At 45.8% G+C, this 12,197-nt stretch overlaps 1 protein-coding gene across 1 annotated transcript in view; it reads right to left on the bottom strand.

Annotated features, from left to right (window-relative positions):
• Positions 1 to 5,847: 5,847 nt before the first annotated feature.
• Positions 5,848 to 12,197, bottom strand: part of GLG1 (golgi glycoprotein 1) — a 53,679-nt gene continuing 47,329 nt past the window's right edge. Inside the window, exon 26 of the mRNA XM_014536802.1 lies at positions 5,848 to 10,567. Within this exon, the coding sequence (XP_014392288.1) occupies positions 10,400 to 10,567 (168 nt within the window). The 3' untranslated portion in view covers positions 5,848 to 10,399. The remainder of the gene's footprint in view (positions 10,568 to 12,197) is intronic.

Genomic DNA, 12,197 nt, shown 5'->3' with positions numbered 1-12,197 from the left:
TGCATATAAGCCTAACCAATGGACACAGACACCAGGGGGGTGAGGGCATGAGTGGGGAGGTGGGGGGGGCGCAATGGGGCGATAAGGACACATATGTAATGCCTTAATCAATAAAGAAAAATAAAGAAATATAAAAGGCATAAAGTTCACTAATTTTAAGTGTACAATTTGTTTTTAGTAAATTTACCAAATTGTGCAACTATCACCATAATCTAGTTAGAACATTTTATCACCTGAATAATATCCCTGTGCCTGTTTACAGTGACAGCCTCAGCAGCATCCACACATTTTCTGACACACCGTGTTATTTTCATTCAGGTCAAAATACCAATTTACTTCCCAATCGATTCTTTGGCCCATAGGTTATTTAGAAGTATGCTATTTATTTTCCAAATATCTTTGCTATTGACTTCTAATTTAATTTCATCGTAAACAAAGAACATAGTTGTGTGAATTGAATCTTTTCAAATGTATTGAGACTTGTTTTATGGCTTAGAGTATTGTCTAAGTTGATAAATGTTCCATGGGCACTTGAAAAGCCAAGTACATTTGACAGTTGTTGGGTGGAGCGTTCTATAAGTACCACTTAGTACAAATTGGCTAATAGTATTATTAAAGTCACCTGTGTGCTTGGTGATTTTCTGTCTACTTCTATCAAATATTGAAAGATGGGTACTGAAATCGCTGGCTGTTATTTTAGATTAATCTGTCTTTTCACAGTTCTATTACTTTGGCTTCTTTTATTTTGAAACTCTTGTTATGTACATAAATGTTTCGGATTATTACACTTTATTAATTGAACTCTTTGAACATGAAACAAACCTTTTTACAGTCAGTAATATTCTTTGCCTTGAAATCTACTTTATTTGATTTTGATACTGCCATTTCAGTTTTTTAAAAAAATTCATAGTAGCATGGTATAGCATTTCCATCCTTTTTCTCAACTATTTTTGTCTTTGAGTTTCTTGTGGGTGAAATACAGTTGGATCCTTTTTGTTGTTGTTGTTTTTAACCCAACCAGACCTTTTGGAGGCATTTAGATAATTTACTTTTAATATGATCATTGGTATGGTTAGGTTTATGTCTTCCTATAGATTCGCCTTTACATCATTAAGTGTACATCTTTATCTATAGTAATGTTTCTTGCCTTAAAGTCTACTAAGTCTGATTTTAGTTAGCTACACTAATTATACTCATATTTTTACTTACAATCTTTTGATGTGCTAATATTTAAAATGTGTCTTTCGTTAGTGGCATAAAGTTGTTACATTTTAATCCATAGTCTCGTTTCTCATCTCCACGGCTAATAAATAACTGCAGAATATATTTAAAATTTTTAATCCATTCTAACTATCTTGGTCTTTTAATTGTAGAATCTAGTCCACTTACATTTAGTGTAATTACTAATATATTTATATTTATACCTTCTGTATTACTTGTTTCTTGTTCCTTTTTCTCTTATTTCTTGTCTTCTTTTGGATTATTTAAAAAATGTTGCCCTAGTCTGTTTGGCTTAGTGGACAGAGCGTTGGCCTGCAGACTGAAGGGTCTCGAGTTTGATTCCAGTCAAGGGCACATGCCCGGGTTGTGGGCTCGATCCCCAATCGGGGGGGGAGGGGTGCAGGAGGCAGCCGATCAATGATTCTCATCATTGATGTTTCTCTCTCTCCTTTTTTTCTCCTTTTTCTCTCTCCTTCATTTAAAAAGACATTTCTATATCTTTGTACAGATATTTATTTTTGTTTAACCACTACCCTTTCTAGTACTCTTCATGTATTTCCATATTTTCAGCTAGGATAATTTCTCCTTTCCCTGGATTTTTGTTTAGGATTCTTTTTGTACAAGACTGATGGTGACAAATTCTTTCAGCTCTTATCTGAAAACACCTTTATTTTAAAGGCTATTTTCATTAGGTAAAAAAATTCTACATTGGCAGTTTTTTCACACCACAATGTCTTTTCGTCGTCTTCTGGCTTCCATCATTTCTTTTTTTTTTTTTTAAATATTTTTATTGATTTTAGAGAGGAAGGGAGAGGGATGGAGTAGAAACATCCGATCAGCTGCCTCCTGCACACCTCGCTGCCTCCTGCACGCCCCCCAGTGGGGATCGAGCCCGCAACCCAGGCATGTGCCCTTGGCTGGAATCGAACCTGGGACCCTTCAGTCTGCAGGCTGAGGCTCTATCCACTGAGCCAAACCAGCTAGGGCCTTCCATCATTTCTGATGGGAAATCAAACAAACATCAGTCTTAGTTTAACACAGTACAATGATCAAGATCAGGAAATGAACAAAATATTATTTAATCTACAAATCTTATTCAAATTTCACCAATTCTCCCACCAATATTCTTTAGAGCAAGATTTTTAAAAAATTTCTGGTCCAGGATCCAGTCCGTGATCACACACTGCATTTAGTTATCACGTCTCTTTAAGTTTCCTTCCAGATGGAACAGTTTCATAGTCTTTATCTTTCATGATGGAATGCAGGCCAGTTATTTTATAGAATGTCCCTCAGTTTGGGCTTGTCTGGTGTTTCCTCATGATTAGATTCAGGCTATGCATTTTTGACAGGATTACCACAAAGGGGATGTTGTGTCCTTAATGTATTCTAGCACAGGGCACATAATGTCTATTTGTCCCATTCTATATGGTTAAGCTGGGCCAGCCAGGTTTTTCCATAAGTTACTATTTTTTTCCTCTCTATATATAGATAACTAATTTGGGGGGAGGTGCTTTGAGAATATTTGAGTACCCTGTTCTCATCTCACACACACACACACACACAAACACCAAAACGTTTACTGCGTTTTTATTGCTATTGATGCCTTTTCACCTGAGCAGTTATTACTATGGTGGTTGTCAAATGGTCCCTAGGGTTTGGTTCTTTAGGGCTTTCAACTGAAATCCTGGTGTATCCACTAGGGAGTCTCCTTTTGAGCAGTCTTGAGCTCTGATCTTGATCTTCTTGGCACTGATTCTGCAAAATTCTGGCCTGCTTTACAGAAGTTTGGGTTTAGCTTTGTAGGTTCGCATCTTGTAATATTTCAGACTTCAGTAAATGGAGGGAGACCTGAACCTATTTTTAAGGTCCCAGAAGCCTTCAATTTTGTCACTCTAGGCTGCAAGACTTTAAAAAACTGTTAATTTCTCTTGTTCCACCTGAAGTCTTGTGCCTGGGGAAAACCTGGATCCTCGGCCTCCTGCCAGAATTGGCAAATACAAGTGGCTGCAGATTGTCAACTTGCCTCTCCATGGTTCTCTCCTCTCTGCAGTCTTTTCTTTTTTAAAAAATCTTTATTGTTGAAAGTATTACATAGGTCCTCCCCTGTCTGTGTCCAGGGCTTATGTATATATGCATAAAGTTCATTGGTTTCTCTCTTCCCACCCAGCCTCCCCTGCCTTCCCTCTGAGGTTCAACAGTCTGTTCATGCTTCTATGTCTCTGGGTCTATTTTTGACCATCTGTTTATTTGGTTCATTAGATTCAACATATAAGTGAGACCATGTGATACTTATCTTTCTCTGACTGGCTTATTTCATTCTGTATAATACTCTCCAGGTCCTTCCATGCTGTGGCAAATAGTAAGAGTTCTTTGTTTTTATTGTCGCATAGTATTCCATGGTGTAAATGTACCACAGTTTTCTAATCCACTCGTCTGCTGATGGGCACTTAGGCTGTTTCCAAGTCTTAGCTATTGTAAACTGTGCTGCTATGAACATAGGGGCACATGTATCCTTTCTGATGAGTGTTTCGGGTTTCTTAGGATATATTCCTAGAAGTGGGACCACTGGGTCAAATGGCAGTTCCATATTTAATTTTTTAAGGAAACTCCATAGTTTTCCACAGTAGCTGCACCAGCCTCTCTATAATCTTCACTTCCCTGGGTTACTGTTGCTTCTGCAACTCCTTTAAGCCATAAAAATCACCAGTTTCACTAGCTTTTCTAGTTTTTCTCACGGGGAGAATCTTTCAGCTACAAAATACTCCATCCTACCAGAAATGGAAGTCCTACACTTTCATTTTGGGGGGCTGCATAGTATTGCATAATATGGGTGTCTCACTTTAAAATTTAACCTCTGCTCTATTTATAGTTGTTTAGTTTCTCATTACTATAAAGATTATTATAATACCCTTGTAGGCATGCCAATATACCTGAGTTCAACTATTTTTACAGGTTAATATGAAAATAGAATTGCTAGATCAGAGGGTACGATGAATTACAATTTTTACAGGTATTGCCAAGTGGCTCTCTAGAAAGCCCTCACATTCGTCTGAGCTGAGAGTAAATGACTCATAAATGACCATGAGTAATTTCGAATGGTCACTATTCTCTCTGCCCCTTCAGGTGCCTCCGGCCTCAGCCTTCTGTGATGAGTGGACGAGGTAACCCGCAGATCTGGTGTGTGGTGCAGGGCAGTGCTGCCTGGACCATGTCTTGTCTTGGTACCAGCAATGGATGGGTCAGTTTCTGGCCGAGTCAGCGAGAAAGGGCTCCCCCGACTATGGTTTGGCTGTGAACCCTGCTTCCTGGCATAGACCTGGCCCAGAATGCCACATACATTACTGTGGGCAATGCCAGCCCTGCTGATGAGGGCACCTACTACTGTGCCATGTTTTCAGGCCTGTGTATCTTTGGGAAGGTACCCATCTGCTCTATCAGGGAGTCTGAGGGCCCCTGCTGTGTAGGACGGCAATGGAGCAGGTGGCAGTGGCTTGGGAAGAAAGGCGGAGATGGTGGAGCCCCTTGGAGGAAGCTTTGGTTGGTGGTGACGCAGAAGAGAAGGAGGGCTCTGACGAGTGACTGCTGGCAGGGCGGGAGCTCAAGCATCTTCTACCAGAAAAACCAAACATGCAACATTTGGGGTGGGTGATGATCCTGAGGCGGCTGAGGCTCCGGCTGGCAGCATGTTCCCTATCACTGCTGAGCATCTCTTTGAGGGGCTGAGTGCGGCTGGGCCAGGTGCACCACTTCTCCCTTGTGGGGCCTGGGACAGAGAGCTTGAACCCTGCATCTCAATTCCCGCACTTACAGCAAAGCAGGCGGCTTCTCTAGGACACTGAAGAGCACCAGGTACTAGGCTGCTCCCATTCGGGGCTGATGGCTGCCCAGAGCTCCCTACATAGAGGACTATCTGCAGCTGGGATTCCTTCCACTCTTCACCTTCTCCCAGCCTCCACTCATACCCAGGCCCACCACCTCCTCGGTGACAGCTGCCGAGATGGATTGGAAGTTCTAAGAAGAAACTTTGTGTCCCGGGTTACCCATTCCTTTCTCACTGAACATCCCGTTACTCGAATCCTAGTATGGCCATTACGGCTTTAAGACATCTTTGCTACCGTGCAAATTCATTAAGCTATTACTTTGAAAACACCCAGATGCAAATCAGCTTTGCTGAATGAAGAGGTCAAAGAAAAGGCCCAGCAAGGATGGCACAGCGGTCAGACCCCAGAACTGGGCAGGGCACAGGAAGCAAGTGCGGCCCAGCTCTGGACCTCACCTGGAAGGTGGCCACTAGACCAGGTGGCATCCATGTGCCGTATCTGTAAGGAGAGGGTCCAGGCAGGTGCCCTTCCCAGGAAGGAGCCTCAGGCTATGGTTTAAACACATCATTAGGATGAATAATTCTGGACACATCAGCCTGAGAGTCACAAAAACCCGGATCTGACTTCCATCTCTCCTCTAAACGTCCCATGGTCTTACTCTGCTTGACTGAACCATGAATACTAAGAACCTAACAGCAAGGTTTGTGAGCATCAGTGACAAATTCACAGTTGGTGCTCATGGCTCCATGGGCTTCTACAGGCGGAGCAGGTGGTTGGAGAGTCTTCCCAGTCACCACAGAGAAGATTTAACAAGTAAAAACCTGCAAACTCTTTATTAAATTCTCCCATTTCATCTGTACAGAAAAAAAAATGCACATTATGTTCAGAATCTCAGTAACATCTCAAAATTACACAGCAAGAACATGTAAAAACAAGGAACTGCAGGGATTTTATACATAGAAAGGAAAACCATTTACAAAAGAGGCTTGTTCATTTTACTTTTCTTTCTTTCTTAAAAAAAAAAAGGTAAAGGCCTAAGATCTCACACAGCATGTGCTGCACAGTCTGCTTTCCTGCTCGGACTGACCTGGGAGCACTGTTGGGAGGAGCCACTGCAGTCTGACCTCCACCCCCCAGCATGTCTGCATAGGGCCTGCTGGGCTCTGGGTCCAGGTGTCAATTCTACGTTGGGGGAAGGCAAAAACAGAATATAGAGGCACTATCTGAATTTTCTCCTTGCCCAGGGAGAGTTCTCTACTGCACATATCCCAACATCCCTACCTGTGCGACGCAATGGACTTTGGGAAGGGGGAAGGGGAGGAAACCACCGTCAGGATCCTGTCACCACCAGCCCGAGCAGAACATCCACCTGGGTCTCCAGTGACCTCACTAGATGGCTTGGGGGAACCGGTCACTGGAGAGTCATGACTTATCTGCTGACGTGGTTGCCCTAAAATGTGATTCTTGATTGCCTAGTGGAGAGGAGGAGGACGACGAGCAGTGCAGTTAGAGGAGCCAATCAGACAAACGAGAGAACTTCCGCTCTGGCCCAGGGCCTGGGGAGTCAGAGACCAATGCGGAGGAGTGTCCCAGAAAGCCAGGGCACTGGGGTGGTGCATTTCACAAAACTACTTTGGTGCTGCACAAATGGTGGGAAATATAAAAGGGATCCTTAAGGTTTTTCAAATTTACAAGAACCTGAAATACAAATAAACATCATTTAAAAGCCATATTATTTTTGTTCTATGGCCAAAATTTTGGTTGAACGTGTCAGACTGGGCTGGCTTGCTTCCAGGGATACCTATTCTAGCTTCCTTCTCCACATCTGCTTGCTTAGTGTGAGTTATATGTGAGGGAGAGGAAGAAATGGGAAGTGAAGGCCTTGGAGGTCAGCTAAGAAAGGAGCCCAGGAAGCAATCTACTCTCCCTGGTGAATCGCTGAGGTGGGGACTTGGGGCTAGAAGTAGTACCACAGCCTGGGGGCAGGGAGGATGGGAGACAATTCCGGAAGTCACACTCATATGAGGGACTCTTCTCTTGGGAGAAAGTAGGGAAGTCAGCACACAGCAGACACAGCTGTAAATGGACACTACGGCCTGTGAGGCCAGAACATCCACCCTCTATCCTGTGACCTTGGGAAATGGGAAGAGATGGGGGTCTCAGGAATGTTCTGTCACTTCCTCCAGGAAAGCAGCTCTCCCCCTGCCAGCAGCACTGCTGTCCCCCAGAAAAGTGCAGGATGGAGATCCCTGAAGGCTGGCAATGAGGTCAACATCTGCTCACTGACCACTAGAGCTCCCCTGGCTTCTAAGGATGCACAGGCTCCGAACGAGCTGACTGGACCCACAGAACTGGGGCTGGGAGTGCTGGCAGACGCATCCGGGGAGGCAGAGATCTGGAGCCTTTGCGAGGACGCCCATCTCGGCGCACCTTGCTAGCAGCTTCTCTTGGGACAGCAGGAATAGTGGAGGGCCAGGGGGGCACCAGGTGGTCTCCTCCTGGAGCCACCCTCTGCGGGAGACGCTCCAGTAGAGGGCATTCGTCTTGTTCTTGACATTTTGACCAGATTTCTGATTTCCGCCTGTACGCAGTGCCTCCAGCCCAGGAGGCTGCCCTCCTGGTGCCTCTGGAACATCGTGGAGCACACCAGGTATGAGTCCCTGAGACACTGGAGCGAGCTGGTAAGGCAGGGGAGTTACCTGGCTACTGTCATTTTCAACAATTGCCAGGAGCCTTGGCCTTGGCCAAACCCCCACCTGCTGCTTATGTTATTGTTCAGGGGCTGGACATCAGAAGAGATAAATGCCAAGGTCTGTCATCAGCTCCTCCGCTAGGGCCAGGGTTCCTCCTTGGCTAATTCTAGGCTAGGTGACTTACTCTCTACTGACCGGAGACTGGCAACCAGAGGTGCCTGTGTATCTGTTTAGTGACACCAAGTGCAGAGCAGCAGAGGTGCAGCTGCAGGTGCAGGTGGTGCTGGGCGTGGAAATCCGCCCGGAGCCCCAAGAACCATCACATCAGACTGCTCCAGGAGGCTGGGGAAATGCTTTCTTACCAGCCACTGCGGACAGAGGCAGAGTCCCCCTTCTATTCCGACCGTCTCTAAGGCGACAAAAGTTTCAAGAATCAAACTCCTCAAACTCCCAGATCTGCTGCAGACAATGAAGGAGATGGCCCCAGCTCAGAAAGAACAGAAACTCAAGGCATTAAATTATGGAGATGTTTGACATGTATAGGGAGGGAGACTGCAGAGATGAGAATGGTACCAGCCCCTCCAAATGGTGAACATCAATCCAATCCTGTAAACAACACCAGACACGTCAGGGGGCCTGCATTTAGAGGACACCCCACTTCTCGATCCCAAGCCTCAGCAACCTCCACCACCCAAGCGGGAACCCCTGGGGAAATGGTTGGGACCAGCTCAATTTGGTCCAACAGTGGAGGTGGTAGGGGTGTTGCTCAGACTCCCAGAGTTTCAAGTTTTATGAGACGGAAGAGTCTCAGTTGCTGAGCATCAGGAAGACCTAAGAGCAGGACTGAGGGAGCCAAGCCGCTGAGTGGCTCCCTCGGTGACTTGTCAGCCCAGGCAGGGGCAACACACAGCTGGCTTCTGGAACCCACTGCCTCCAGGAAAGGTCGCAAGGAGAAATGAAAGAAAAAGAAGACCACAGTATCAAATACACGCCAGTCAGGTCAGAGCAGGAGCAACGTGGACCAACTGACCCATAAACTGACCCACTCTGCACTCAACACATCTCAGGGGAGACGAATGTGAAGGTCCACGGCACACATGGACGGTGGCCAAGGGGGCGGGGGGAAGGGCGCCATGGTCTATGCAGACAGTTTTAGGCACATGATTTATAACACTTTGTGGACGTCTAACAGGTTAATAAAATATATATTATATAAATATATCTCCTACTGTACACGCCACCCTCTAGGCAGCCACTGTGACTCCATGCCCCAAGTCAAGCCAGCCGTGCTGGGTAGAATCATGATGCCTGCGTCCTCCCTCTGTACGCTCCAACCTGTCACCTCCACACCGCGGGGTGAGGGAGGGTGGCTAGGAATATTGCTCCCATTAAGCTCAGATTCTGAAAAGACTGACGAATCCCCAAAGTACAACATTTAGCCAATGCCTTCTACCGTGGGTGTATGCAGCAAACGGACAGAAAGGAAAAGAATGGAGAAAGCCTCCATCTTTTAATGTGAGAACTTTCCACCCCCCTGCATGTAGAGGCATAAAGGAGCTGTCTAGGAAGGTGGCTCAGAGCCTGCAAAAAGGTCAGGCTGGACTGCAGTCACACCTGAGACCATGCTACATCTTTCTAAGCCATTGTCCTGACCTGCAACGTTGCCTGAAAAATAAAGCAAAGTGAATCAAGCCCTGGCTCCTCCTTCCTCCCCCAGCCCCTCCCCCACATGTGCTGCTTCCCAGCACCTGCCGCCCAGCAGGGCAATCCCCAGGCAGCCGAGCCCTGCACTAGCCTGGAAGAGGGAGGGCACTGGGATTCTGCTGCCTGGGGACCCGGGTCCGCCTCTCAGTGCAGATCAGCATCACAGAGTTTTGATCTTCTCCCCAATCCATTTGCCCTGGCCTAGGGAGGCTCCGGCTTTACTTCACTGAGGTGAGGAGATCGTAGGAATACATATGGCCATGGGGGTCTTGACCAGCAGTGGCTCTTTAGGGTGGAAACTGGAAGGCATCACTGTTTCAGCAGAAGAAAACAGGATCTGAAGTTGGCTGGTTAGTGGTTTCCCACCACTTGGTGAAGTCCATGGCCCTGACATGGCCCAAAGGTGCTTTTGAGAAATGAGCAAGACATCCCAGCTGTAGCATATTGGGTGGAGTGTTTCCCCTTTAACGTCCTGTCTTCATTATACACAGTCACACAGAAGAAAGAACCCACTGCCCAAATCAAGCTTGGAGGAGGTGTGCTACTATATACATTTTTTCCTTTCTTTAAAAACTTATTTCCTTTTTTTTTGTGTGTGTGTGGTTTTTTTTGTGTTGTTTTTTTTTAAGAAATCATTTGAGTTGCAGGTCAGATGAGTTGGTTCTGGAAGTACCTGTGGTTCCATTGGTATGAGAGACTTGTCTACAGGTAAACCTAAGTCTGCCAACAATGGCGATAACCAAGTGGCCAGCGGCTGATGCTGCACAGATGGTCGGAAGGAGGGACACCATGACATGGGTGAAGTCTGAGATGGGACAATGCAGTGGTACCTGCTGCTGCTCTAACATGGGTGTTTGTTGGTGGCACCTCTGAGAAGAACGAGGTGAGTGGGTACGCTATACAGGAGGGCTGTACAAACTAGGTACTGGACAGACAGTTCCTTTGGTGGTCAAGGTGGCTCTACCTGTCCTTGAGCTCTCGTGTCACTCGTTTGGTGATACGTCCACACATCAGGCCAATCAGGAACAATATACAGATGCTCCCACTGATCACGGAGAGAATGTAGTTCTTTGACGGGGATGTCATCACCTGCATGGCGAGGTCAGAGAAGCCATCCGCGGGGGCCACCTGGAGTAACATATGACAGCATCACCCTCTGAGAGAACCGGGCTGGGGTGGTGCTAGCTCTAACTTGCCCTACCTTGATTCCTAGTTTAATTTATGTCATTTCTTTTGAGGAGCAAGGGCAAAGGACAAGAGCTACAACTCTTTTTTCTGATCATAATATTGTATGTATCTACTATGTAAGGTTAGATGGACCTGGAGATGATTATGTAAGTGAAATTAGCCAGTCAGAGTAATACCATATGATCTCACTTATATGTGGACTCTAATGAACAAAATAAACTGAAGAACAAAATAGAAACAGAGGCATGGATACATGGAACAGACTGACACCTGTCAGAGGGGAGGGGGCTGGGGAACTGGATGAAAGAAGGTGCAGTGATTAAGCAAAAAACCCCACACAAATATATAACACACAGACACAGACAACAGTGTAATAGCCAGAGAGAAAGGAAGGTGGGAGCAGATGGAGGTGGATAGAGGGGGGATAAATGGGACGGAAAGAGACACTACTTTGGGAACGGGTGTACAACGCAGTGTGCAGGTGATGTTTTGTTAAGTTGTACACTTGAAACTTGTATGGTTTTATGAACCAATGTCACCCCAATAAATTCTATTTAAAATGGATAATAAAGGATCTGTTAAGAACATAAAAATTAGAAAATACAGCCAAATCCAAAGAGGGGGAGTCTCATCACAGCAATCTCTACCCCCAACAAAATAACAGCCCACTGAGGACTGGGCGACGTGCTGGGCCTTGGAAAGGGCTCAGCATGTTTGCAACCAGTCAGCCCTCACACCACCTCGCAAGTGGGTTTTATTATCCCATATTACAGATGGAGACTTGGAGGCCCAAGGACTAGGTGGTGGTTTAGTGACTTGCAAAAGGTCACAGGTTCTTATGTATTCTGATTCATTTTATTCATCATGTTTGCTGCCTTTTAGAAAACAATTCAAATTGTGTTATATGCCAATTCTTTATCTTGACTTGTTTGCACTCACCATTATATCTTAAGCACTCCCCCACATCAAAAGTAACATGCAGTCAAACCGGTTTGGCTCAGTGGATAGAGCATCGGCTTGCGGACTAAAAGGTCCCAGGTTGGATTCCGGTCAAGGGCATGTACCTTGGTTGCGGGCACATCCCCAGTAGGGAGTGTGCAGGAGGCAGCTGGTCGATGTTTCTCTCTCATCGATGTTTCTAACTCTCTATCCCTCTCCCTTCCTCTCTGTAAAAAATCAATAAAATATATTTAAAAAAAAAAAGTAACATGCAAACATGATGGACAGGGACTGAATATACTTCCCCACTTCCCCATTGTGGGCACTGCCATGTAACCAATCTTCACCCTCAGTTTTCCTCACTGCGTTCTCAAATGCGCCTCTAGTAGCTGCTACGGCAGAATCAGAACCGGAAGGCTCCCAGGCACAAACTGTTCTTTTGAGTCTCACCTTAGCTGGGTGCCTGAAAAGGGCTGGCCCCGAGGTGTCTGGGCTGCTTCTATGCTCAGCCCATGTACACAAAACAGAGCAGGAGGCTTCAGATTAATGTAATCTGAGTGCCAATACTTGTCAATCCAAAGCAAGCAGTGGCAATTCTTAGCAGCTCAAAAGTGGAAACCAGTGCGGAAAG

This window comes from Myotis brandtii, unplaced genomic scaffold (genome assembly GCF_000412655.1).
Source record: "Myotis brandtii unplaced genomic scaffold, ASM41265v1 scaffold165, whole genome shotgun sequence".
NCBI classification, from domain to species: domain Eukaryota; kingdom Metazoa; phylum Chordata; class Mammalia; order Chiroptera; family Vespertilionidae; genus Myotis; species Myotis brandtii.
The sequence above is the reverse complement of the archived record's forward strand: the minus strand, read 5'-3'. Positions and strand labels throughout refer to the sequence as shown.